The sequence below is a fragment of the Dendrobates tinctorius genome, unplaced genomic scaffold (assembly GCF_039654945.1).
Source record: "Dendrobates tinctorius isolate UK_male_01 unplaced genomic scaffold, ASM3965494v1 ptg000129l, whole genome shotgun sequence".
In the NCBI taxonomy this organism is placed as follows: domain Eukaryota; kingdom Metazoa; phylum Chordata; class Amphibia; order Anura; family Dendrobatidae; genus Dendrobates; species Dendrobates tinctorius.
In genome coordinates this window covers 44,928,347-44,956,163 of record NW_027361797.1, presented here as the reverse complement: position 1 = coordinate 44,956,163, position 27,817 = coordinate 44,928,347, and the positions used below count along the sequence as shown (strand labels likewise).

The following is a 27,817-nucleotide window of genomic DNA, read 5'->3' as shown; positions in this document are numbered from 1 at the left end:
TAATAAATAAAATGTTTATTTCAAGGTAGCAAAAAATAAAAAACATGAACTTTGAGATGTATAAAAAACCTTTTTATATATATAGGATGAAGCCTAAAATACAGTCTGTTGTGAAATAAAAGTGAGGGGCTTGGCTGCTGCTGTAATGTAGGACCATAAAGCCTATAGTCGAGCCTCTTGCCCCCCCCAGCACCCGCGCATGTATTACTCAGAAGTCAATCATATCCAGGCTGGCGAGGTGCCTCATCGTGGGCCTCCCGTGGGGACAGTTCCATGGCTGCTCAATTTCTCCCATGTGAGCCACCAGTTTCTTCATTTCATGAGTGTTTAAGGCTGTACCGATCATCACCTGTTGGCAAAAAGAAGATCGTGAAACCTTAATGGGGTATTGCCAAAATCAAAAGTTATTGCTGGGGGGGTCTTACTGCTCGGACCCCCCCGTCTGGTGAGTCTTCGGGCTGTTTAGTAGTGACATTCCCAGGATCAAAATTTTCATCTATCCTTACTAGTGATGAGCAAACGTGCCGGGATAAGGTTTTATCTGAGCATGCTGATGCGCTAATTGAGTGACTTCGGCGTGCTCGAATAATATGTTTGAGTCCTTGCGACTGCATGTCTCGTGGCTGTTCGACAGCTACAACTCATGCAGGGATTTCCTGTTTGTTAGGCATTCCCTGCATGTGTCGCAGCCGTTGAACAGCCACGTGGTCTCCAGCATATTTTTCGAGCACGCCAAAGACACTCGGTTAGCACCCGAGCATGCTCAGATAACACCTTATCCCAGCACGTTCACTCATCGCCAGTTATGAATCAATATGCAAATTACCTCTTAAGAGAGGAAGAGAACTAGAACTCTATAGCCCCACCTGTTGATAGTAGTGATCCTACAAGTCAGAATTGACCCTTAAAAGAGCCTTGAAATGTGACTTAGGACAAAAGTCAAATCAGCATCTCAATTTGCAGGCACGGTGTTTCGGTGTGTTGCCCCCTCATCAGTGCAAAGTATGAGAACTGATTTGGCTAAGTGAGAGGCTCTGGACTGAGGTCTAAGGGATAACATTTCTCCTTGTGGAGAGTGACATACTTGCTCTGGCATGCCAAGGTAAAGAGGCTTATTCGCCCTCTTTCTTTCTGAAGAGGCAATTTGCATATTATTTTCCCAGAGATGCATTGCACGGCGAATAAGCCTCCTTATCTTGGCATGCCAGAGTCGGTATGTCACTCTCCACAAGGAGGAATGTTACCTCTTACACCTCAGTTCTAAAGCAAAGAAGACGCACTATTCGATACGGAGCCATGATGCCAGTAGTACGGCACATGACTGCAACGCTCACACGTTGGCCCCTTGTAAATAAAGGTCGGGTGAGATTACTTCGTCCCTGAGAGTAAGATGCAACAAATCATATAACACACAAAAAATGGACATTTTTTTTTCCAGACCCTTAAACATCTACTATAAAAGAGACTCCATTTTCTAGCATTTCAGTCCTCTGTACCCTATTCCTTGCTGCATGTACGTTCTTGCGGCACTTACAGATTTCCTGCACGCTCTGGAGGCAAACATCTGCCTTACTCGAGACGGTCTGCACATAACTCCTGGAGCGTCGCTGAGCATAAAGATCAGTTCCTCTATGTCCTGCTGCCCGAACGTCCAATTTTTGCTGGTTGGTAAAGAAATTAATTTGACTCTTTCCAGGACGGGAGCTTTAAAAATACAAAAAAAAAAAAAAAGAAACAAAAAACAAAACATGGGTATTAAAGAAGTAACGAGGATCTATGGAAAGTCGGCCCTAGAGACAAACTTTTTCCCCTTCTGCATCACGGGAAGTATTTGTCCTCCCGGAGCTCATCTTAGGACACCTGCGTTAAGGTTTGACAGGAGCGAGTACCAACCTAGACAAATAATCCATCGTGGCACCAGCAACTCCTGTCAATGGAAAATAGCGCCATGGAAGGGATAAATATTGGATTATATGTTGGCACCAAGGGCATCAGTCCTGGTACCAAACCCAGCTGGAGATGTGGCCAATGTTAAAAATATGAACTTGCTTTCCTCCAGAAAGAAGAATCCGTGGTTAAGTACCCAGTAAGTCAGTCAGACCCATAAATCAGACAATCATTCTGTAGACAACTGTTTCAGGGTTCTTGCCCCTCTTCAGTGCAGATTTAGTTGAAAAAAAAGGAGGGTCTTAGACAATGCATCCCTGGATCTACACAAGCAAAATAAGCATCCCTCTGCCCCAAAACCTATATCTAAGGCATATTGCCCAACTAAACAGGGCTTTGATTTGCACCGACTAGCCGCAAGAAGAGTTGTCAACAATGGGTGTCCTTAGTCTGGCTCAAGTTTCTAGTTATGTTTCCAGTTTTTTTCCTTTATGGGCGAGTCTCAAACTGCCAAGAAGACACTCGAGTATAACAAATCCTGTAAACCCATTGGTCTTTTTAGAAGTGCTAAGGGGCACTTATGGTGTCCCCTTTAGCTCCAAGGCCTGGGTGCGACTGCAAATCCTGCACCCACTTATAGTTATGCCCCTGATAATGGTTTGTATACAACTAATATAAATGTCAAAATTAGTATCATTAAAAAAAAAAAAGAAAAACTTTTGGCATGTCAATAACTGGAAGGAAGTTTTGGTAAAAAAATAAAAAGGGGGTCAGAAGTGCTTAGCGGAGCTTTGTGCCCCTTTGTTTCTGATAGGCTCAACTTGCATCTCTCCCATAGAGCGAAGTGAACGACGGTATATGGCCTGCTAAAGTTTCTATGGATCAATACATCACTTGCTCGATTTTCAGGGGGCACCGATCAGAGACTAATGGAGGCCATATTCACTTAAAGGGAACCTGTCACTTTGTACACGCAGTCCGGTCTGTGGACAGCACAGAATAGAGATGGAGAAGCTGAGCGGAATGATATATAGGATTGTTGGAACAGATTCATTATAACTTGTATTATTAATTGAAATCCCTGGTATTTGTATAAGTCCAGTGGGCGGTCCTACTAATGATTGACAGTCTTCCCCGTATGCTGTGCATAAATAGTGAACTGTCAATCTCAGTCGGACAGCCCACTGGACTCCTATACATGCAAACATCAGGGATTTCAATGAATAAAATAGAAGTTATACAGAATCTTTGCCTACAAAAATGTCCATCAATCTGCTCTCATAAGTTGAGGATCCAAGAAAAGCACTTCTGAGCATCCGCGCTGCTTTAGTGATAAGGATTCTTCAGAAATCCATATAAATCTTTCAAGTTCTTTATTATATGTACTACAGAAACTACGCGTTTCGAGGTGACAAACCGCACCTCTTCTTCAGGTTACAGTACAGAGTTGTAACTCTGTACTGTAACCTGAAGAGGTGCGGTTTGTCACCTCGAAACGCGTAGTTTCTGTAGTACATATAATAAAGAACTTGAAAGATTTATATGGATTTCTGAAGAATTCTTATCACTAAAGCAGCGCGGATGCTCAGAAGTGCTTTTCTTGGATCCTCAACTTATGATACCTAGTGGACGCTGTCCACCTGCACGAGCTCTGCAGCAGCTATATGACTGCAACAAACGTTGAGAGTGGTTGTGTCTGAACACAACCCATAAAGGGTGAGTACTCCAGAGTACTTTTATATTTTAATTGATTTATACCAGGTGAAGCCCTATGTCTGCGCCCCCGCCCTTGTTTTCTCTTACATCAATCTGCTCTGTAACCTCATGCCTGCAGATCAGATGCCATTTCCAACACAACAGGTTCCCTTTATGTATTTTGCCCCATTCATAGAGGAAAAGGACTAGAACTCTAGTGCCACATCTTTGAAGTGGCAATCCTAAAAGTCAATATCGACTTTTGCCACATGACTTAGGATACAAGTAAAACTAAAATCTCAATTTCCAGAAAAGTGTTTCAGGCTGTTGCCCCTCTTCAGTGCAAAGTATGAGATCTGATTTGGCTGTTTAAGGAGACACCTCTGACTTCGGTTACAAAGAACGATGGTTCCCATTAAGCACCTTTCCCCTTCGTTTTAGCTACTGGTGAAGATCACCACTGGTCAAATGTTTTTTTTTAAAAATGCTAGATCCCTTTAATAAAGTATCAATGACCCTCCGAATGAGGATCGGAAGGGGGGGAGGAACAAATAGAAGAAATGCTCATCATAAATACCTTCTTCATCATAGATGAAATCAAACCCATTTTTCTTGAATATTTCTAGATTGTCGATCAGAACGGTCTCATTTACAACAGTTAAATTTAGTTTTTGTGGCCTGAAATCACAAATGAAAAAAAGACAACATACATGAGCACGCACTATTTAGTGTTCTCCGAATATAAAGGGCTCGTTACAGTACTCCCATCATGATTAGATACCCAAGATGAACAAAAAAGATGGAGTAACCAAAACTATTAAAGAAATGAATATGTAAAAAAAAAATACCTTTTATGGATTACATTAAAAATACATCACCAAAGCTATAACAAACAGAGGTGTCATAAGGGAGAAATGAATAGGGGGGAACCGCATCAAAATCCAATGCAAAACAAATAGACAATAATAGCATGCACCCTATAGATCAGACATATAGAAGCGAGCAAGATAATTGTAGTAAGAATAGACAAAAGATGTCCAGGATCTAAAGTAAATACTTAGCTTTTCAATATCTCGTGTAGTGCTCACCTATGATAGGGGAGGACTTGGATGAACCAACCACTGCTGCCCCGACGCGCGTTTCCTGTTTTGCTTTCTCAAGGGGAGATGTAGACATAAATTTCCCCTTGAGAAAACAGAACGCGAAACGCACGTTGGGGCAGCTTTGTTTGGTGGTTTTGGTTACTCCATTTTTTTTGGTCTTCTTAGGATTTATAGTCGGAGGGCCTGTTTTAACGGGAAGAGTTGTAGTTTTGAAAGATATAATTCATTTTACCATAGATTTTTTTTCGTCCTGTTTTCCAGTCAATTGTGAATGTGGTGCAATGATAGGAAAAAACTTCAATTCATTATTGGTTTCTGGGTTTTGTCTTTACAGTATTATTTATGCAGTAATAATGACCTAGCAATACGATTTAGCTGGTCAGTATGATACAACGATACCAAACATATAATTATTTTATTTAAAAGGATTGACCTACAAAGTATAATTTAATTAAAATATCTTGAAATAATAAGTTCCACAATTAGAGGACTAAAAAAAATATTCTTCTGCTGAGATAATCTTATAAATGTGCACCTGCTATGTAGACCATGCAGAGCTGCTCCGGTTCATGGTTGGCACATACTACAGCTCCTAGCCAGGGGAAGAAGCACAAGTCACTTATGATAAGTAAGTATACAGACTTAATAGCAGGGGCATGAAGCTGCTACTTTCTAAGGCCTCTTTCACACTTCCGTTTTTGACAATCAGTCAAGATCCGCCAATTTTGAAAAAAAACGGATCCGCCAATTCTCTCTCTCTCGGCCAGCGGTTCCTTTAAATTTCCTCATTTATGCAATACCTCAGTGTATAGGGAAAGTGGCGGTCTCTAGTGAAGCCCAGCAGTACCAAGATAGGAGGCCCTCCGTTTTCAATAGTAACCCATCAGCACCTTGGGTTGTGAGGGGGCTCCAAAATGGCATGTTACCTGGGATCATGTACTTGAAATAAATGCCGCTGTCAAAGATTAAAGTGCAGCAATAGGGCTTAACTCTGGTCGCTGCTGTTAGAGGCGGATGCCAATTCCTCCATGTACCTATACAGGACTTGTGATATACATTTATGTCACACAATCGGAAGGGTTTTATTTTTTTAAATTATTTAATTAAAAAAAAAAAAAAGGCTACTATGATGAGACAATATAGTCCTATGGAGCTAAACAAAATCTCTACGTACATGATAAGTCTCTGCCCCTGCAGGACGGTGTTCTGCTGCAGCATCTCAAAGTTATACTTCTCATCGGTCGCATGTTGGTCAACGATGAAGAGGTCGGAGTCCAGTTTGGTGATTATGAAGCCCAGATTAAACTGCCCAATAATGTCCATCTTAGAAAACATTTCTTTGCTGCAAATCAAGAACAAGAAAATTACGGCTTTCCATGAATGGACAACTGAGCTTTTTACATGGCCTTTCCATAGAACCTTCTCACTAAGGATGGATTCAGTCTGGGGTGGCAAGGACAATGATGATCAGGTAGATCCTGTAATTCTGTGGAGGGATCGGGGCTCAAACTGACAACTGTCAGAGATGGTATCTAGTGTGGCAGCTGGGATTTGTAGTGTTACAAGTCTTAGGGCTAGGAGGTTGGACGCCTCTCTACCCGGGCTGCCCTGAATAGTTCCGCATTTTGCAATTTCTTATTGTAGGCGATGGCTGATGACTAATCCTAGGTAACAAATCAGCGCCAATAATTCAATACTGGGGAAAGACCTAAGTGATGACGCTTCAGCTTTACTCATTAAATTCAATGAAAAATCAACTTTTTGCATCGTTATTGGTGTCCAGCAAAATCATCAGGGAATAACCTGTGCTTAGTCTTCAGTGAAAAACAACCAACAGTTGACAGGGCGCGGTGATCTGATGGAAGCGAACATCAGTCAGATCGAATATTTTTTAGTCCTAGTTCACATTGTTAAATTACTGCACTTCCTAATGTAGTGATATGCCATCGCATTAGAATATGGGAACACCTGGCTAATGCGTGTTTTTTATGGATAACCATGGGCCATTCTACGACTAAGGCCAATTCACATGTCTGATTTTTTTATTTTTTCCGTAGACCACTCGGTCCGGAGATATGTCCAATTTGGGTCTGGGGTCGTATCAAAATCAATAGGTCTGTAAAAAAAAAAAAAAAAAAAAAATGGACTGCAGTCGGAAGACAGAGTTTGCCCAATTTTCATGGACTGTCAGAATGGAGAAGGTGGAATTTTTTACACATACGAGAAAAATCGGATGACGACACTTACACCGGCACTCTGATAAAACTTTGATTACAATAATCGGTACGATTTTATCATAACCAAAAAAAAAAAAAAAATTGGCCGTCTGAATGAGGCCTAAAGCTGGTCGCACACCGAAAGCGGTCAGCCAAACGATTTCCTTTCTCTCCAATAAACAGGAAAGCTCGGCAAACGGCTGCTTTTCTTGCGCAAAACAAAAGGATCGGCCGGATGAATTCCAATAGCTCCATCCTTATGTCCCCCGACAAAATCTCTCGGGGGACAGTGGGAACGCCTCTATACACATAAGATACTAGGCTTAAACTGGCTGATTTGGTAAATTTTTACCTAATGTGTATGGGGGCATTAAGCTAGTAGATGTTGAAAGGTCTTGCAGTCGTCTTCTCACATCGCGTGCGTTTAACATGCACGCTGGAAAAGACTGACGATGTGTAAGGTAAGAGTATGTATATGATCCAATGGCTAGAAGGAGCTCAAACTACAAGTCCCAGCATACCAGGAAGAGATGGAGTGTAGATATAGATACTAGCACATACAGCACCGAGTACTGCTGCTCTAGACGCTCCAGTACCTGATCTCTTTCCGGAGCTCGGCTTCTGCCGCTTGGTTTTCCCCAGGACTGATCTTTGCTCTGAACCTCCGGAACCTTTCGGATTCCTCCTTTTTCATCCTTTGTCTTTTCAATTTTTCCATTTGTTTCATCAGACGGCACATTGAGAACTGTAATGGCACAGTCTTCTTCATAATGTGAACTGGCGCATCCACCGAATCAGGTTTTGTATTTTGAACCATTTTCAATCGCTTGCTCTTTGGAGAGGGAATATCACGTTCTTCATCTTTGTCGAGGCACAGAGTGTTGATCTCCACTTCCATACGAGAAGGATCACAAGCTGCTGGAGATTCTGCCTCAATTGTCACAGCGGTCTCTGGGGAGACTACAAAGTGGTCACTACTAGGACGACAGGATCGGTCGGGGGAACAGGAGCCTAATTCAAGGTCAGAGGGGCTGATGGTATCTTTACCTGCGTCACAGTCACTTTCAGGAACTTCACTCACTGGTTGTGTTGTTTCTGGAGGCTCCTTGGTATCACCAACATCTGATGCAATTTTATAGATATTTGTCTGAACTTTTGGTGAAACATTAAAAAACGACTGAAGTTTTCTTTGGGCAGGAGAGGCGTTCGGTGACTTCATCTTGTCATCCCTTAGGTTCACTGGACCGCCGGCGGCTTTCTGGCTGATGGCGAAGGCTTCTCGGAGTTTAGAAACAGCGAGTGCACCTTTCTTGGATAAAGGAGACTCTTCTAATTTGGTGCAATCCACTTCTTCACTTACCCTTCTAAGGTTACCTGCAAAAAAAGTTTATACTTCACACTTCCGACCCAACGAATAGTAAATTGCTGTAATTTATTTTCCCCAAAACACTATCTGACGGTGACTTCTCCGATGAAGAACGTTAGGTTTCCTTTCACACCCCTTCCTCCACCAACACTAACCACCAGCTTCCAAATGGGCTGCCCACAGTCGTCCATTCGGCTAGGTCTATACGTGAAGAACATGAATTCCAAAATTATGCACCATGATAAGGTTCTGTCATATCTCTCCTGTATCTACAATACCAGTAAAAGGAATGGACACAGCTATTCATGCAATGGTTTTCCTTGTTCTTATTGGGATGTGCACTTTGTAGATTCAGACTGAAGGCAGCAAAACCATGAAGGAGCACATATGAAAACAAGAAGTAGAGAAATGTGTGAAACTAACCAGAATATATGTAAAACCTTCGAGAAATCTAAGCTCCCCCTTCATTTTATTCTGATGACAGCAGTACAACTCCTTGGCATTCTCTGAAGTACATCATCAAGTAGTCACCTCAAATGGCTTTCCAAGTCTTGAAGAAGTGTCCAGAGGTGCAGAGCACTTGTTGGCGCCTTTGCCTTCACTCTACGTCCAACTCCTCATAAATCATCTCAGTTCTTCAGTTTGGGCGATTGTGAGGACCATGTCCTCTGATGAAGCACTCCACTCCACAACTACTTGGTCACATAGCCTGGAGGCATTTTGGGTCATGGTACCACTAAGCATAAACCAGATGGGATGGCATGTCATTGCAGAATGCTTTGCAGCCATGCAGAGTAAGTGTGCCTTGAATTTGGAATAAATCAACTGTGTCGCCAGTAAAGAACCCCCCACACACCATCACACCTCAACTGCCATGTTTTACGGTGGGCACCACACATGTAGAAACCATCCGTTCACCTTTTCTGTATCTCAAAAAGACAAGGCAGTTGGTACCACAAATCCCAAATTTTGACTCATAGGACCACAGTACAGATTTCCAGTGACCTAATTTTGAGTTCTTGTGTTCCTTGGCTCAAACAAGTCTCCTCTCCTTCTTTGCATTCCTCTTTCCAGCAATTTGAAGTCACCGAAAAGGACATAAACTTCAAAAGCCATAACAAAAATTAGGCCGCTGTACTTACCAACATCAGGTCGCCTTACTAATGTACTACAGAATGTAGCAGTCACATGATAAAGGTGGAAACTGCACAGGTGGAAAATAGTCATCAGTAGAGTTGAGCGACTTTCGTCGGATCGGCTTTCGTGAAACCCGAATGAAACAAAATTTGATTCGGATGAAACTGGTCCGACTAGGGCAAAAAAAAGTCGGGGTTTCATCCGAAACCCGACCCCAATGCAAGTCAATGGGTGGCATTGAGCGGATGACATTCATCCACTCAATGCCGACTTTTATCCCCCATTGACTTGCATTGGGGTCGGGTTTCAGACGAAACTCCGACTTTTTTTTGCCCTAGTCGGACCAGTTTCATCCTAATCAAATTTTGTTTCATTCGGGTTTCACGAAACCCGATCTGACCAAAGTCGCTCACCTTTAGTCATCAGTAGTGATGACCCAAGTGCTCGTTACTCCACTTTGTCTGGGGTGCTCGGGTGTGCACCAAGTATTGTGGGTGCTCGAGTGACATGTTCGAGTCCCCATGGCCGCATATTGCACTCATCACTAGTCAGAGAAAAAGTGGGGTGGGGGGGTGGAAGACTTTGAGAAATATAAGGTGTATCACATTCTGGTTGTTTCTAGGTGTGTTCCTTTGTGGGTTTGCTGCCTTCAGCCTGAATCTACAATGTGCACATTCCAAGGAAATCATTGCATGAACTTTGCATCATGTATTTTTCATGATGCATCTGCTAAATGGATGCCATGATAGCCGACGGTGACAGATTAGTGGCCACCAACATAACCCAATAATTCGGTGTCTTGCTATTGGGAATTTAGCTCTTATTTGTGGGCAAAAGCGGGCATCACGGGGAAAATAAGCACTGTACAGTTCTCAAACACTTATCGACTGCCCGTCCTTGTACGATATATCGGCCACATACCTGCCACATCCGTCAGCTGCTGATTCACATTTAACCTATTGACGCTGCTGCTGAACATCGCAGCGAGGGAGGTCTTTATTATAGCCAGTAAAAGTTTCTCTTCTTGGAGTAAAATCTGCCTCTTGTCTGGCGTGACGTTAATATCCACACATTCTGCAAGGAACACAGACATTTCCGAATGTCCAAATTTTTTTCCTACATTCATATCACCTACAAGGCTTAAACCAGAACTAGACATTTTACCAAAACTCACCGGAATTAACGCAAATGTTGAGAGCGACGAACGGATACTGATGTCTGTTGAATGAATGGTAAGCTTCATTCACAATCTTAATAACCTGAGTGACAGAAAGCGCACCGTTAATGGAGGATTCAACCAGTTTTCTTATGGCCAAACTAGTTTTCTAACTTTTCAGGATTTCACTTCTAGAAGAAAGTGGAGGTTCTGCCCTAAATTTCCCAATTTTTTATTTAATGAAAAATTGCAGTCAAAACCGATTCCTGGATTCCGGAATAACTTGACCATGTGAAGGATTAGGGCAGCCATGTCCAGAAGAAGTGCAATTAACCAGTCTGTGTGGAGTTCACATTCTGTGCCACAATTCAACCCATCTGACTCGCAACCGTGGGATGGCGTTCATGCAAGCTGCCACTTTTCTCATACATGCAAATTGTGTATTAACTATTATAGGGTCCATGTGTCAACAATTGTGGAGTAAAACGGTATGAAAATAAGACAAAAAGAAGCAATCCGAAAAGTCAATATTGACCTTTTAAAAGGGCTACATGAAGAAGCCCTGACCAAAATCTCAAATTGCAGACATGTTTCATTGTTTCTGACACTCATCAGTGCAAACCAAGAGAACTGTAGGGCTGGGTGAGACGCCTTCAACGGGGGTCTAGGAGGTAAAGGCTTCCTTCCAAAAAGTCGCAGTAAGGACCATAAAATTAGCACTAAATAAGAAGGCCCATTTAAAACAAACAAACAAAAAGCAGAATAATTAGGGGAGCAGCAGGAATGAAAGAAAAATGAAAAAAAAAAATTTTTTCACCACTTTTAAGCTGGTGACAGGTTCTCTGTAAAATACGTACATTACATATAATCATGTCTGAAATAAAAAAAGAAACAACAACAATGTGTAATAAAAGAATATTATACAACAAGGTATAAATTAATAAATAACCGATGTGTTTCTTTCAAAGATGGATGGCAGACCATCCGGTATGCATAAGAACAAAACAAACTAGTGATGTGAATGAGAGAATCAGAATAATGAAAATGTATAAGAAAACAAAAATAAAATGTACATAATAAAATAAGCCTCTATTGTAAATTTGGCCAGACAACAACAACGGCAATAAAAAAAAAAAAATATATATATATATATATATATACAGTGCCTACAAGTAGTATTCAACCCCCTGCAGATTTAGCAGGTTTGATAAGATGCAAATAAGTTACAGCCTTCAAACTTCACACAAGAGCAGGATTTATTAACAGATGCATAAATCTTACAAACCAAAAAGTTATGTTGCTCAGTTAAATTTTAATAAATTTTAAACATAAAAGTGTGGGTCAATTATTATTCAACCCCTAGGTTTAATATTTTGTGGAATAACCCTTGTTTGCAATTACAGCTAATAATCGTCTTTTATAAGACCTGATCAGGCCGGCACAGGTCTCTGGAGTTATCTTGGCCCACTCCTCCATGCAGATCTTCTCCAAGTTATCTAGGTTCTTTGGGTGTCTCATGTGGACTTTAATCTTGAGCTCCTTCCACAAGTTTTCAATTGAGTTAAGGTCAGGAGACTGACTAGGCCACTGCAACACCTTGATTTTTTCCCTCTTGAACCAGGCCTTGGTTTTCTTGGCTGTGTGCTTTGGGTCGTTGTCTTGTTGGAAGATTAAATGACGACCCATCTTAAGATCCTTGATGGAGGAGCGGAGGTTCTTGGCCAAAATCTCCAGGTAGGCCGTGCTATCCATCTTCCCATGGATGCGGACCAGATGGCCAGGCCCCTTGGCTGAGAAACAGCCCCACAGCATGATGCTGCCACCACCATGCTTGACTGTAGGGATGGTATTCTTGGGGTCGTATGCAGTGCCACCCAGTCTCCAAACGTCACGTGTGTGGTTGGCACCAAAGATCTCGATCTTGGTCTCATCAGACCAGAGAACCTTGAACCAGTCTGTCTCAGAGTCCTCCAAGTGATCATGAGCAAACTGTAGACGAGCCTTGACATGACGCTTTGAAAGTAAAGGTACATTACGGGCTCGTCTGGAACGGAAACCATTGCGGTGGAGTACGTTACTTATGGTATTGACTGAAACCAATGTCCCCACTGCCATGAGATCTTCCCGGAGCTCCTTCCTTGTTGTCCTTGGGTTAGCCTTGACTCTTCGGACAAGCCTGGCCTCGGCACGGGAGGAAACTTTCAAAGGCTGTCCAGGCCGTGGAAGGCTAACAGTAGTTCCATAAGCCTTCCACTTCCGAATGATGCTCCCAACAGTGGAGACAGGTAGGCCCAACTCCTTGGAAAGGGTTTTGTACCCCTTGCCAGCCTTGTGACCCTCCACAATCTTGTCTCTGATGGCCTTGGAATGCTCCTTTGTCTTTCCCATGTTGACCATGTATGAGTGCTGTTCACAAGTTTGGGGAGGGTCTTAAATAGTCAGAAAAGGCTGGAAAAAGAGATAATTAATCCAAACATGTGAAGCTCATTGTTCTTTGTGCCTGAAATACTTCTTAATACTTTAGGGGAACCAAACAGAATTCTGGTGGTTTGAGGGGTTGAATAATAAATGACCCTCTTAATAAACTTTTCACAATTTAAAAAAAAATTAAACAAAGAAATAACATTCTTTTTTGCTGCAGTGCATTTCACACTTCCAGGCTGATCTACAGTCCAAATGTCACAATGCCAAGTTAATTCCGAATGTGTAAACCTGCTAAATCTGCAGGGGGTTGAATACTACTTGTAGGCACTGTATATATAAAAAAAGGCAAGAAAAACCGCTCATTAAATTAATCAACAAGTATCTATACTTATAATGGTATCACCACTATACAGCAAAAATAGTTCAGATAAAGCATATGTAATGTTCCCCATGTAGAACAGCAAAAAGACAAGGAGATTTTCCGAAACGCGCGTCGGGGCGCGTCCTTTTGGCACATCGCTCTCACCACTATCTGCCCTATTGCCTTTCAGGTAACACATTATGTTGCATTGCGCTGTATATTTTATTGTATAGGCGTTGTATTGGGGTATGTCTTATTAGTATATCGGTCCCATCATTGCCTGGTCAATTGCCTTGTGGGCAGCGCACTGCGCTGTATTGTGCTGGATTATCTGGGCCGGTTCCTCTTTCCTCCGTTTTTTAACAGCCGCTTTTTTACTCTTTGCGCTTTTTTGTGCTGGGTCTGTGTTTGATTCGGCCCATTTTAATTGTGCAGCGTTGTCCAGCGTGTTTGCTGCCTGATTCCTGGCTCTGGCCCACTTCTACTACATAGCGCTTTGTATGGCTCTTTTCAGTGACCGTTTGTATAGCCATCATATGGTGCACATTTATTATCCATTTTATTAGTGCACCATTACTTCAAGAATATTGGATTTATCTCTATATTCAGCTTATTGTTTACAGCGCTATTTCTATAATTTTTAGCATCTTTTGTGTTAGTTCAGCAAAGAGCTTTGTTGTTATTTTTTATTTCACCATCACTGTTTTCACTTTTGGTATATACATATATACACATATCTTTTTCACAGTATTGTTTGCATTATTTACCAATATTGGTCTATATATACACATATATTTAATTTTCATGATTTTTATTGTTTATTGTCATTATCATCACTTCACTATTCATTGCACTTATTATATATGTCTTTTTGCTGTTCTACATGGGGAACATTACATATGCTTTATCTGAACTATTTTTGCTGTATAGTGGTGATACCATTATAAGTATAGATACTTGTTGATTAATTTAATGAGCGGTTTTTCTTGCCTTTTTATATATATATATATTTTTTTTTTTTATTGCCGTTGTTGTCTGGCCAAATTTATAATAAAGGCTTATTTTATTATGTACATTTTATTTTTGTGTGTTCTTATATAATCATGTCTGAAGCAATACTCATGAGGTTCTACAGAAGTAAAGAAATCCTGTTACCTTAGCCGGGTCACAAGGCCGCTGGTTAATAAAGTAAAACTGCCTGTCTGTGGCACTTCTCCCTACACCGTGGTCACACTGAGATATGTATCCTGTAATACTGAAAAAAAGAAGATGCTCAGGAACATCTGTACTTCAAAAGTGCGGTCATCCCTGATTAACGCACATCGTCACCTAAAAACAACAACGACCGAGTGGTAAGATGGCGCGTACTGTCAGCTGGCGCATACCAGATAAACAGGGCATGTGCCGCGGATAACAAAACGATTCCGTCCACACAGAAAAGACAGCATTAACAATTGTTCCGTGCACATAAAATTCCGAATGGCTTTTCGAAAAGTGCCGCTAGGCGACCTCCGACCCGCTTGTATATAGCGGATTTACATCTGCAATCTGCACCTTAAAAGGGGGTTGTCCACTACTTTTATACTGATGAGCTATCCTTAGGATAGATTGGTGGGGGTGAGACATCCGGCACTACCGCCGATCAGCTGTTCCTGATGCAGGCTGGTCATGATCAGCTGTGGAGCTGGACAGCTCCTTCAATTGTATACTTTCCGATCGGTGGGGATGTCGCCACGTGTTTTCTGATATTGACGTATTCATAGTAACATAATGAAAGGCGCCAGTCCATCAAGTCACAGCTTCTTCTTTATAGGAGCTGCATACCCAAAACGGCAGGCGACTGTTGACCAACACTGCTTGCAAAGTTGCTTCCTAAGCAGTTAAGTCTATACCTGCAGGGCAGGGCTGGGAACAACGGTGTTCAGATTTCCCGTTGGACGGCATTCATACCGTCTACTTACACACAGTGGGGGACATTTATAAAGCTAAATGCGCCAGAATTCTGCAATTTGCACCATAGACCTGTCACCCATTACGGTACCGTTAACCTCTGCGGTTCCGCAATGAGAAATTGACGAGGCAAACTCGCAGCAATTCTGCCCCATCTAAACAGAAATGCACAGAGGACACAATTACTTACTTATAGAAGCCCCCCTGGACATCTGCAGGATTCAGCCCATACTCTTCGCACACGCCGTCACTTGGCAGCAGCTGAACAAAAGGAATCAAGTTCTGCAACTGGTAGGAAGAGAAGAAAGGGCAGAGAATCGTCAGCTCCGAGACCCCCGGCTATTTGCTGAATTAGGGGTTCTAATATTACTAATATCAAAACTTTACTATGAGAGGGAAGAATAAAAGTTGCTCAAACAACGACATTAAAATACGCAAAAGGTAAAATCCAAAGCAAAATCAGTACGTATCCTGTGCAGAATATGCCTTGCCGGAACTCACCTTTATAGTATCACACTTGTAAAATTGATTATTGCTGCTTTTATCTCTGTACAACCAATAGGTTATTACTTCTGCAGTTCTTCTCATTCTAGATTTAAAGGGATTTAAAGTTTTTGCTTAACAGCAATATCAGGGGGAAGAGACCCTGCTTCCAGCGATGTGTCACTTACTGGGCTGCTTGTTGCAAGTTTTGACCACACCTCTGTTTTCTCTGCTGCAGATCTACCAGGTCTAACCTCCAAGCATGTCACTGATTGGCTGCTCTCTGTGTAAAAAGGCAGAAAGCTGCCAATCAGTGGGGTGGGCGGGGTTATACAGGGCTTACGAAAATGGAGGGCTACATGGCAGGAGGTTTACTAGTTCTCTACTGATAATTTGATACATTTTATCAAAACTACAGCAAGTAGCCCAGTAAGTGGCATATCACTGGAATCAGGGTCTCTCTCTGTCACTACATTATGCTGCTATCAGATTAGGTAGCAAAAACTTGGGGACAGACTCCCTTTAAGGTGTGGTTATGGATTTGAACTGTGTGGTTTAGAGAAAGTTTAAACTTTAAGATCTCTTATTGGAAGGATTTTGTCGTATACACTGGGTATGGATTAATAGTCTGAACAGTTCATGTTTGACTTGTGGGATCCCAAGACTGAGATTTCTCAGCCCAGTCTACAGAACAGTGGTGGTTGTGCATCCAAGACTACATTTCAATAATGGCTTATCAGGATACGCAAAAGGTAACAGTGGGGTATCGTCTGCACCCTTATAAATCAGACTTTCATGGCACATATCATATAAAGAGGATATGACATGAACCCCCTTAATACAGCTGTAAACAATCACACTATTGTATTGCTTTACTGCCTTAACATGAGAAAGGTTTAATATAGATTTGTGAGTTTTACCTGTTTCTGTCCAAACACGGCTCCTATGTTTTCCTTCATGCTGCTTGAAGTAGAGCAGACGACGGGTGTCCTCTTCCCTTGGCCCACTTGATTGGTGCAATTTATGCGCACGCCCGTTGAAATAATACAGTAAGCTTGTAAGACCTGAACCATTTTTGCAAATTCCTTTATAAAGGAAAAAAATAAAAATTATATTGGAAGGATGTGGTGCTGAGGTATGTTGCCAGCGGCTTCTCTCCAGCTAGATTCCCTGCACTGACCGGTCTCTTCCAAAACACACACATAGGGAGACCCCTGTCGGTTCTCTTTAATGTCAGATTTACTTTATTAAATATGATGATGGTGTTTCATATGCTAGTGTAGGGCTGGTGAGAATGAGGCATTCAGTCTCAGTATGTCAGCCCTTTAAGCCACACACCTTTTTAGTGTTTCTCTGGAACTCCTTGTGCCGCACTGGCAAGGTATAGAAGAGCTGCTGTACACTGACGCTTGTTCCTTGCTGTCGGGGGAGTGGGGATTTTTTAATGATTTTTCCATTTTGATCAAACACCAGGCGAGTGCCCACCTTAGCTGATTTATGGCAGGTAAAAATTGACAAATCACTATAGGAAAAAACACAAAAATCATATGACAGCCTGCAATATTGTCATAGAGGTACAGAATATGGAACATGTATGTCATTGCATCAATAGGATCAGTTACTAATTCAAAATCCTTAAAGGGGTACTACCCTATCAGACATCTATGGCATATCAATGCGGGTCCCACATCTCAAGCAAGGGGCCCTATGTGAGTGGAAAAGTGGCTGCTCATGTGCAGCTCTCTACATTCATTTCTGTGTAATTTCCAAAAACTTGGCGAGCAAGTGTCCTATAGTGAATGGTAAGAATTTAAAAAGTATGGCCATTTACAGAAATATCAGGTAGGGCACTGTTCTCGATAGGTGCAGATTTGAGAGGCAGGGCTCGTATCGTAAGTCGTTCACCACTTTAATGTCACTCCTCTGGAGGTCCCATCAATCTTTCATATCTGTCCTGCAGTTGTCGCAAGGATGTCCCGTCCCCCTGGAAGACCTGTAGTTAGACGATCACGTCGGGTAATGAATTGCAGGTCTTCTTTAGAGGTGGTGTGATTTGTGGCCCATATTAAATGGATTTAGTTTCCCATATTGCAGAAGAAGTAAACAACCCTTTTGTATGCTCGTCAGAAACCCGCAGCTCCATTTCAGCGGCTTCTAATCTGGTCATTAGCTCTTCCTACATAAACTAGTCAAACGTTCTTGTCTCTGCTAGTGAAAGATTCATCTTCCTGTGTGGTGTGCTAAAGCTAAGGGGATGGAGAGGAGTTGTTGTAGTAGTGATCTGTGGTTTGCTGTAGTACGTTTGTGTTTATCTCATGGTCCCTGTTCCCATTTAGCTAATTCCCCCCTGTCCCTATCCTACTCCCGATTATTGGTTAGTGCTTTTGCATGATAGAGGTTTTCTGTTATTTATCCCTGTTTTGTCTTGTTTACCTTACATTTCTGTCCCATGCCTCATGGAGTGGGGGAGGGGACAGATCAGGGTTTAACAGGAGCATGGTAAGGCAGGAGACCCAGGCCTCTCTACCTTCAAGAGTGCCTTCGGGAAAGGGACAGTTAGGGTCCCAGTTCCTGAGACAGTCTGAGGCCCTCCTTCTTTACCAAAGACTGTCAAAGGTGTGACAGCAGTGATGACGTTCAGACCACCCTCATGTGACTCAGCCAATCAGTAATCTTGGTGGTCATGTGCTGACAGTGCTACTATGTAAGGAAAGGCCAGACAACAATGAATTGGGGGACCAAAGTGACAAATGATTGGAGTTTTGTTTGTATTAATGTGCCGTAAACGCATCCTCTGCTTTCTGGTAATTTTTGTAAAATAATTTTGGCGAAATCCTATATAATTTTTTTTCTTGACTGCCTTCCGTAAAAGCCACTACTTTTTACTTATGGCCCACCATTAGGATAGGCCATCAATATTTGATTGGTGGAGGTGTGACACCCGGCACCCCTGTCCATCAGCCGTTCTCGGACGCGGCCAATATAGAAATGACGGAGCTTCTGTGTTCCGGCAGTATCTGAGACCTTCTGTCCGCCGCTGGCAAGAGTTGATCCGCAGGGGTGTTGGGTGTCACACTCCGACCAATAGAGACAGGCCATCAATACAAAAGTAGTGGCCAAACCCATTTAAGGGTTTAGATCGCTTTTTATGTCCATTTTTAGAATCTGTTTGGCTTTACCTCAATGCACACAATGAACTTAAAGCTTCTCCCCGGAAACCAAACGTTTCCACACTCAGCAGGTCAGAGAAATCCTGCAATTTGGACGTGTGATGTTTCAAAGCTGAAAGAATAAAAGAGCGAGTAAAGCAAAGCGCAAATGACCAATGCTGGGGAACACATAAAAAAAATCTCAGAAACCCATCAGTTATTTCAAAACATGTTGCGTCCAAGACTTGTCCGGAATGGACGAATGTTTACCGTCACTGCTCCTGTCTCAGCGTTTTGGCTGCACATTGACAAAGCACATCAACACTGCAGACAATCGCTGCTGATGTAGATAGCGCAAGCCACTGAGCCCAGTGATTGGCTGCAGCAGTCATATATGATGTCAATGTAACGTCATCGCTGCAGACTAAAATAGAGACTGGAGCAGCATCTAACTTTGCTATTTTACACGATTGCAAGCATTTGGGGTCCGCTTTGTCGAAAGTGGAAAACCCCATTAACCACTTACATGCCGCTGTCAATCTATGACGGGCCTTTGGCATCTCAAACAGGGGGGAAACCATGAAGGTTTCTGTCGCCACCCCTATGAAACACAGCGTAAAACCAATGGGTGGGCTTCCTTGGGGGATCAGAAAATTGTCAATATACTGCAATGTTAGAATATTGCAGTACAGTGTACAAAAGATCAAGCAATTGCAGGTTCAAGTCCATAAAAACAATAAAAAATAAATAAATATATAATACATACATTACATACACCCACTCACAGACTGTGTTGAAAAAATATTTTAAAACACACTATAAGAACAGACAAATTTAGTACCATCACGTTAATGGACATCAGATCTATCAAACTATAAAAAAACAGTCATGTAAACACAATGAAAAAATAAAAAAAGTTACACGTTCTGTTCTTTGTTCACCTCCTCCCCCAAAAATATGCAATAAAAAGCAAACACATAAAACAAGCCCTATAGATGAAAAAAATAAAAGTGCTATGGGTCTCTTAAAAAAAAAAAAAAAAAATTGGTTTGTGTTACCATTTTTTTCCAGTTCTGAATAAAAAACAAACAAACAAACAAAAAATTGGTATTGCTATTAGAAATGTAGTATAGTTCTTCTGATTCGCTATGTCCCTTTTCTCATGTGCAGGCATTGCAGGACCTTATGTATCCATGGTTACGACCACTCATATAGTGACAGTTAATTAGCTAGTTGGTAACCATGGATACCTAAGGTCCTGCAATGCCTGCACATGAGGAAAGAGACATAGGGAATCAGAAAAACTATACTACATTTCTAATTGGTGGTATTTGCTAATATTATTATTACTACACCTACTACATGTTGGGATAGGATCTTGGAGATGGGAATGCCCCTTTAAGGAAGAGACATTTTGTTCAGATGGGAAGGGGGTCGAGAGTTTACTTACTTAACCCTTCAAAGTTCTGTTCTTCCACCCCGCAGCCATTATCAGAGACTTCTATGCGTTCCGCTCCGTATTCCTTCAGCATTATTTCTAGATTAAAATTTAGAAATGTCAATCAAACGTTACTAAATTTGTGACACAAGGATGATGCATTTGTGGGAGGAGAACAGGAGGGGGGGGGGACAGGTGCAGCAAGCTCAGGATCAGAGCCGACTCCGTCCATAGAGGGTGTCTGTGGTGTCATACAGCCGCCACCTGCCTCTAATCACCAGCTCTGATCGCTGCTGTCACTTCTGCCCAACCCGCGGGCAGCATGAATCGGAGCTCGGTTGCATGATTGTAGTATATTTTTCTCTGAAACGTTCCGACATTTTACAGATGCCATAGATTGAAGATCCAGTCATGGGACTACAGGATCCCTTTAGAGAGTACCTTGAATTTTTATTATCAGAGTATAAAATGTTGAAATGGCGCATGTCAGAAGCAGGCTCAAGCAGCGAGCCCGCCCTATACCCGGCAGGACCTGTCGTTAATAATAGTGGGTGGAGCAGTGCTCTGACCGCGATTGTTAACCTGTTAATCCCTGACACTGGGAAAAAAAAGTTTGCTGACATGCGCACACTGCCCATATGTGCGCCCTGACATGATCGCCGATGGTTTGTCATTATCTCCGCGCCCGTCATTGCAGAGCTCCTTTGAAACCCTGCGTGTGGCCGGCGTTCATAGGAGATCGTGCTGTTGCATCGCTGTATTTAGCACAAGCGATCGGACGATCACATCTTCGCTAATAATAACACTGAAAAGTAAAACAAAAAAAGTTTTTAAAAAATATGAAAAATTACTGAAAATTAAGATCTAAAAAAAAATACCCACGTGGTTTCGCCACATTCAGAAAAATTAGATCAACGAATGAAAAACAACTCACCCGATCAGTAATCAAATTCAAGAACGCCCCGCAAAAAAGTCACATCTATTCCAAAATGGTATTAATTAAAAAAAAAAGTCGTCTCACCGAGCTCCCACAGCTCCACAGGCCGAAAAATAAAACTGTTCCGGGTCTCGGAAACGGCGTCACAACTGAAACCAGTTTTTTTTTTTGCAAACTTCTGATTTTTTTTTTTTACCACTAAAATAAAAAAAACAAAAAACGGGCATGTTGGGTATCGTCGTAATCGTACTGATGAGGAGAATCATATCGTGAGGTCATTTTTACTATAAAATGTACACCGTAAAAACGATTCCCAAAAAACAATGTCAGAATTGCATTTTGTTTTTTTTTCATAATTTCACTGCACTTGGATTTTTATATATTTTTTTTTACATTTTTCCAGTCTTCTAAGTAGTAAAATGAATGGGGTCATTCAAAAGTACAACTCGCCCCGCAAACAACAGCCCTCATATGGCTATATGGACAGAAGAATAAAAGAGTTATGGGTCTGGGAAGAAGGGGAGGAGAAAACGGAAACACAAAATTGGAAATTGGCCGCGGCGTGAAGGGGATAAAGACATAAATCAATAGAAAATGTAAAAGATAATGTATATGATAAATGTGTCCCCCTCCCCTAAAAAATAAAATAAAAAAAAATTACGGATTCACTGCACCACTGGTAAGGATAAAATAGTTTGCGTACCTTATTTAATCCATTTAAAAATGGCAACCATGTGGGATGTCTATTTTTAAAAGGATTATATGAAGTATGAAAACTGTTTTTAAACTCACCAGTTGTTCCCTGAATCCTTTTTTTTTTTTTTTTTTTTTATAGTGTGGAAATTTTCAATCACCGCATTTGCCACCCAACAAAATAAATAAAAACCAATCAAAATGTAGGATGCACCACAAAATACTGACAATAACAAGATCACTTTTTTCACACACAAATCAAAAAATACAACTAAAACAAGAAAAAAAAAAGGAAAAAATAAAATAAAAAAATCACGACTTCAGCTACAGAAACAACAAAAAAAATAAGTTACGGGTTTCAGGAAATGGGGACACAAACCAAAAAAAAAAAACTTATCGTTTTTCTGACCTGGAGAATCACATTACCAAGTTAATTTTTTTTACTGCACAATGAAGGCAGTAATATCAAAGCCCCCTCCCCCCAAAAAAAAAAAATCAGTGGCAGATGATGAAAAATATGTGTCCTGAAGGGGTTAAACACGTTACCAATACTTGTGGCTCCTGCGTCGATGCTGTTCTCCACAAGCTCTTTCACTGCGGTCGCCAGGCTCAGCACTACTTGGCCAGAGCAGATCTGATGGACAGACTTGCGGTCAATGGGTTTGATCGCTTTAGCGGGTTCGGTGCTAAAATTAAAAAAACAAAACAACGTATATTTCAAAAGTTACGCAGAGGAAACAGTCTCTTACGTCTCCTTAGGGGAGTCTGGACATTACATTGTTGGCCGATACTGCAACTTTAAGAGCAAATATTAAGAGAAGACAAAAAAAAAAAAAGGATTGGACATGTTAAATTTCAATATGCCTAATCCTTTATTCTCACATCAGGAGAAGAGCAAGCTCATTTCCTTCTCCGCATTCAGAACACGTGCACACCCAGCTCCACCATACGTGAGTGAAGACTTCACTGTCATCTGACTTCTGTTAAGTTGTATGGCCAATTACCGGTGTTAAAAATACGTTTTTCAAAGAGTTTGCAGACTGACATAAATTTTAGCCGGACATTTCTATGGACACTGATGTAGAATTATAAGCTTCTATAGCATCCGATATTTACAGATACATTGACCAAAATGTTAGTGGTTTGATCACTGAGCCACTTGGTTGTCACTTTTGCCTTGTGACATGGTGTCCATCATGCTGGAAATAACATTGCTCATCACCAATCAGCTCCTGGATCGTACGGAGAAGTTACTTTTGGAGGATGTTTAGGTCCATCCTTTATTCATGGTGGAGTTCTTAGGCAAAATTGTGAAAGTGATCTCCCCTTCATGGATGAAAAGCCCCCACACACGAATGGTCCCTGTATGCCTTACTGTTGGCATGATACAGGACTCATGGCAGCGCTCAATGCATCATCTATGGGCAATCATTCTTCTAGATGTCCCAAACAGTCTGAAGGAGCTTCATCAGCGAGAATACCTTCACCCCAGTCCTCTGCAGTCCGATCCCTCTACTTCATGCAGAAAGGAGGAGCACTACACTTTGCAGTTATGGAGTCAGCAGAGCATTTGAGACTTGTCTTTCCTCTGCTGTTCAGTGCAAGGTGACCCCGTTCTGTAATGTTACGGGGTCTTCACTTAATGGCTGAGTTCCTGCGGTTCCTTCCACTTCTCAATAATATCACTCACAGTTGATGGGGGAAGATTTAGGAGGAAGAAATGTCAGGAACAGACTTGTTACACCGGTGGCTTTTATGACAGGACCGCCAGCCATTCTGTAGACATTAGTAAAGGCAGACGGCATGGCGGGGGTCGGATGTTATACACCGGGGACAAGGGGTCAGATGTTACACATCGAGGTGCCGGATGTCATGCCCCACGGGGGGGGGGGGGGGGGGGGAGGCAGATGTCATGACCTGGGGGGAAGGCATGGGGCCGGATGTCATGCCCTGGGGGGGGGGGCGGCGTGGGGGCATATGTCATGCCCTGGGGGGGCGGCGTGGGGCCGGATGTAATGCCCTGGGGGGGTCGTGGGGCCGGATGTCATGCCTTGGATACCATGCCTTGGATGCACTGAGGGGGCTGGTTGTCATGCCCTGGGGGAAAGGCGTGGGGCCGGATGTCATGCCCTGGGGGGCTTGGGGCTGGATGTCATGCCCTGGGGGGGGCGCCGTGGGGCTGGATGTCATGCCTTGGGGGGGGTAGCGTTTGGTCTGGATGTCATGCCCTGGTGGGGTAGCGTTTGGTCTGGATGTCATGCCCTGGGGGGGTAGCGTTTGGTCTGGATGTCATGCCCTGGGGCGGTAGCGTTTGGTCTGGATGTCATGCCCTGGGGGGGTAGCGTTTGGTCTGGATGTCATGCCCTTGGGGGGTTAGCGTTTGGCCTGGATGTTATGCCCTGGGGGGGTAGCATTTGGTCTGGATGTCATGCCCTGGGGGGGTAGCGTTTGGTCTGGATGTCATGCCCTGGGGGGGGGTAGCGTTTGGTCTGGATGTCATGCCCTGGGGGGTAACGTTTGGTCTGGATGTCATGCCCTGGGGGGTAACGTTTGGTCTGGATGTCATGCCCTGGGGGTGTAACGTTTGGTCTGGATGCCATGCCCTGGGGGAGTAGCATTTGGTCTGGATGTCATGCCCTGGGGGGGGTAGCGTTTGTTCTGGATGTCATGCCCTGGGGGGGTAGCGTTTGGTCTGGATGTCATGCCCTGGGGGGTAACGTTTGATCTGGATGTCATGCCCTGGGGGGGTAGCGTTTGATCTGGATGTCATACCCTGGGGGGGGGGGTAACGTTTGGTCTGGATGTCATGCCCTGGGGGGGTAGTGTTTGGTCTTGATGTCATGCCCTGGGGGGGGGTAGCGTTTGATCTGGATGTCATGCCCTGGGGGGGGGTAGCGTTTGTTCTGTATGTCATGCCCTGGGGGGGGTAACGTTTGGTCTGGATGTCATGCCCTGGGGGGGTAGTGTTTGGTCTTGATGTCATGCCCTGGGGGGGGGTAGCGTTTGATCTGGATGCCATGCCCTGGGGGGGGGTAGCGTTTGTTCTGTATGTCATGCCCTGGGGGGGGTAACGTTTGGTCTGGATGTCATGCCCTGGGGGGGTAGTGTTTGGTCTTGATGTCATGCCCTGGGGGGGGGTAGCGTTTGATCTGGATGCCATGCCCTGGGGGGGGGTAGCGTTTGTTCTGTATGTCATGCCCTGGGGGGGGTAACGTTTGGTCTGGATGTCATGCCCTGGGGGGGTAGTGTTTGGTCTTGATGTCATGCCCTGGGGGGGGGTAGCGTTTGATCTGGATGCCATGCCCTGGGGGGGGGTAGCGTTTGTTCTGTATGTCATGCCCTGGGGGGGGTAACGTTTGGTCTGGATGTCATGCCCTTGGGGGGTGTAACGTTTGGTCTGGATGTCATACCCTGGGGGGGTAATGTTTGGTCTGGATGTCATGCCCTGGGGGGTAGCGTTTGGTCTGGATGTCATTCCCTGGGGGGGTAGCGTTTGGTCTGGATGTCATGCCCCGGGGGGGGGGTAACGTTTGGTCTGGATGTCATGCCCTGGGGGGGGTAGCGTTTGGTCTGGATGTCATGCCCCGGGGGGGGTAGCGTTTGGCCTGGATGTCATGCCCTGGGGGGGGTAGCGTTTGGTCTGGATGTCATGCCCCGGGGGGGTAGCGTTTGGTCTGGATGTCATGCCCTGGGGGGGGGGGGCGTGGGGCCGGATGTCATGCCCTGGGGGGGGTAGCGTTTGGTCTGGATGTCATGCCCTGGGGGGGGTAGCGTTTGGTCTGGATGTCATGCCCTGGGGGGGGGTAGCGTTTGGCCTGGATGTCATGCCCTGGGGGGGTAGCGTTTGGTCTGGATGTCATGCCCTGGGGGGGTAGCGTTTGGTCTGGATGTCATGCCCTGGGGGGGTAGCGTTTGGTCTGGATGTCATGCCCTGGGGGGTAGCGTTTGGTCTGGATGTCATGCCCTGGGGGGGTAGCGTTTGGTCTGGATGTCATGCCCTGGGGGGGTAGCGTTTGGTCTGGATGTCATGCCCTGGGGGGGTAGCGTTTGGTCTGGATGTCATGCCCTGGGGGGGTAGCGTTTGGTCTGGATGTCATGCCCTGGGGGGGTAGCGTTTGGTCTGGATGTCATGCCCTGGGGGGGTAGCGTTTGGTCTGGATGTCATGCCCTGGGGGGTAGCGTTTGGTCTGGATGTCATGCCCTGGGGGGGTAGCGTTTGGTCTGGATGTCATGCCCTGGGGGGGAGGGGTAACATTTGGTCTGGATGTCATGCCCTGGGGGGGGTGGGTAACATTTCGTCTGGATGTCATGCCCTGGGGGGGGGGGTAACGTTTGGTCTGGATGTCATGCCCCGGGGGGGTAGCGTATGGTCTGGATGTCATGCCCTGGGGGGGGGTAGCGTTTGGCCTGGATGTCATGCCCTGGGGGGGTAGCGTTTGGTCTGGATGTCATGCCCTGGGGGGGTAGCGTTTGGTCTGGATGTCATGCCCTGGGGGGGTAGCGTTTGGTCTGGATGTCATGCCCTGGGGGGGTAGCGTTTGGCCTGGATGTCATGCCCCGGGGGGGGTAGCGTTTGGTCTGGATGTCATGCCCTGGGGGGTAGCGTTTGGTCTGGATGTCATGCCCTGGGGGGGTAGCGTTTGGTCTGGATGTCATGCCCTGGGGGGGAGGGGTAACATTTGGTCTGGATGTCATGCCCTGGGGGGGGTGGGTAACATTTCGTCTGGATGTCATGCCCTGGGGGGGGGGGTAACGTTTGGTCTGGATGTCATGCCCCGGGGGGGTAGCGTATGGTCTGGATGTCATGCCCTGGGGGGGTAGCGTTTGGTCTGGATGTCATGCCCTGGGGGGGTAGCGTTTGGTCTGGATGTCATGCCCTGGGGGGGTAGCGTTTGGTCTGGATGTCATGCCCTGGGGGGTAGCGTTTGGTCTGGATGTCATGCCCTGGGGGGGTAGCGTTTGGTCTGGATGTCATGCCCTGGGGGGGTAGCGTTTGGTCTGGATGTCATGCCCTGGGGGGGTAGCGTTTGGTCTGGATGTCATGCCCTGGGGGGGGGGGGTAATGTTTGGTCTGGATGTCATGCCCTGGGGGGGGGGGGGGTAATGTTTGGTCTGGATGTCATGCCCCAGGGGCAGTTAGACCTGAATTCAGTGATTATGAGCCGTGGCCCATTACTTTTCTCCATATAAATTGCGTAAACCTCCAAGCTAGACTTGGTTTGATCCACTTGTAGCCATGATATAAGGAATGCCCAGGCTTGCACCTTGCCTGTATTCCGTGCCATTGCCAGGAAATGTGCATTAAAAAAAATCGTACAAAGATTTTCTCAAACTGTAACAAAGCCTCAGCTGTGAGAGATATCAGACCTGTTCAGATCCTCATTATCCAGATGGAAAGTCAAACATGTCCATTCAGTGACCGCAGGCAGAGAGCTAGGAGGTTTACTGAGGAATTGTCACATGAAGTAAATGAGAAAGTCGCAAATTTTTATTACTGTTATTTGCATAAAAAACTGGAAACCCCCTTTAAGCCAACGAGTGAGTGCAGCACTAGCGACTTACCAGGCGTGCTCCATTGTACATTACTGTCAGGCAGCGCATACAGTGTGGAGCCGGGGAACAGACCGCCTGTCCCCGGTGCAGACATGTACAGTCCTCCGCCTCCTCACAGCCGCGCCGCTCTCCTCACCGCTCACGGCTCCAGCCAATCACATTGCCGCATTCCACTTTACTCACATTCTATTGGCTGATAAAATAAATGACGAATCGATAACCCGGAGACGTAAAGCGGCCATGTTTGATAAGGGAAGCCATGCGGCAGG

At 44.3% G+C, this 27,817-nt stretch overlaps 1 protein-coding gene across 2 annotated transcripts; it reads right to left on the bottom strand.

Annotated features, from left to right (window-relative positions):
* On the bottom strand, positions 1-27,756 carry PMS2 (PMS1 homolog 2, mismatch repair system component). 2 transcript variants are annotated; one of them, XM_073543072.1, is made up of 15 exons: positions 27,558-27,753; positions 22,542-22,681; positions 20,378-20,464; positions 18,958-19,060; positions 17,117-17,300; positions 16,699-16,863; positions 15,486-15,583; positions 14,501-14,600; positions 10,579-10,663; positions 10,326-10,478; positions 7,498-8,275; positions 5,860-6,027; positions 4,160-4,260; positions 1,535-1,704; positions 1-349 (listed from the first exon to the last, which is right to left on the bottom strand). In XM_073543072.1, exons 1-15 carry the CDS (start codon positions 27,569-27,571, stop codon positions 209-211), a joined length of 2,487 nt encoding a protein of 828 aa, XP_073399173.1. In that variant the 5' UTR covers positions 27,572-27,753; the 3' UTR covers positions 1-208. The 2 variants fall into 2 exon arrangements, 1 of the variants encoding a protein (XP_073399173.1); XR_012219907.1 differs by lacking the exon at positions 1-349 and adding an exon at positions 5,221-5,277 and having other exon boundaries at positions 1,677-1,704; positions 27,558-27,756.
* Positions 27,757-27,817: the final 61 nt, after the last annotated feature.

What these genes read in the sequence shown, in the direction of transcription:
- PMS2 (XM_073543072.1), bottom strand. An exon ending in TCCAGAGAAACACTAAAAAG is followed by an intron (nt 16,864 to 17,116) that starts GTGTGTGGCTTA and finishes TCCTTTATAAAG; the next exon opens with GAATTTGCAAAAATGGTTCA. An exon ending in CCGTGTTTGGACAGAAACAG is followed by an intron (nt 15,584 to 16,698) that starts GTAAAACTCACA and finishes TCTTCCTACCAG; the next exon opens with TTGCAGAACTTGATTCCTTT.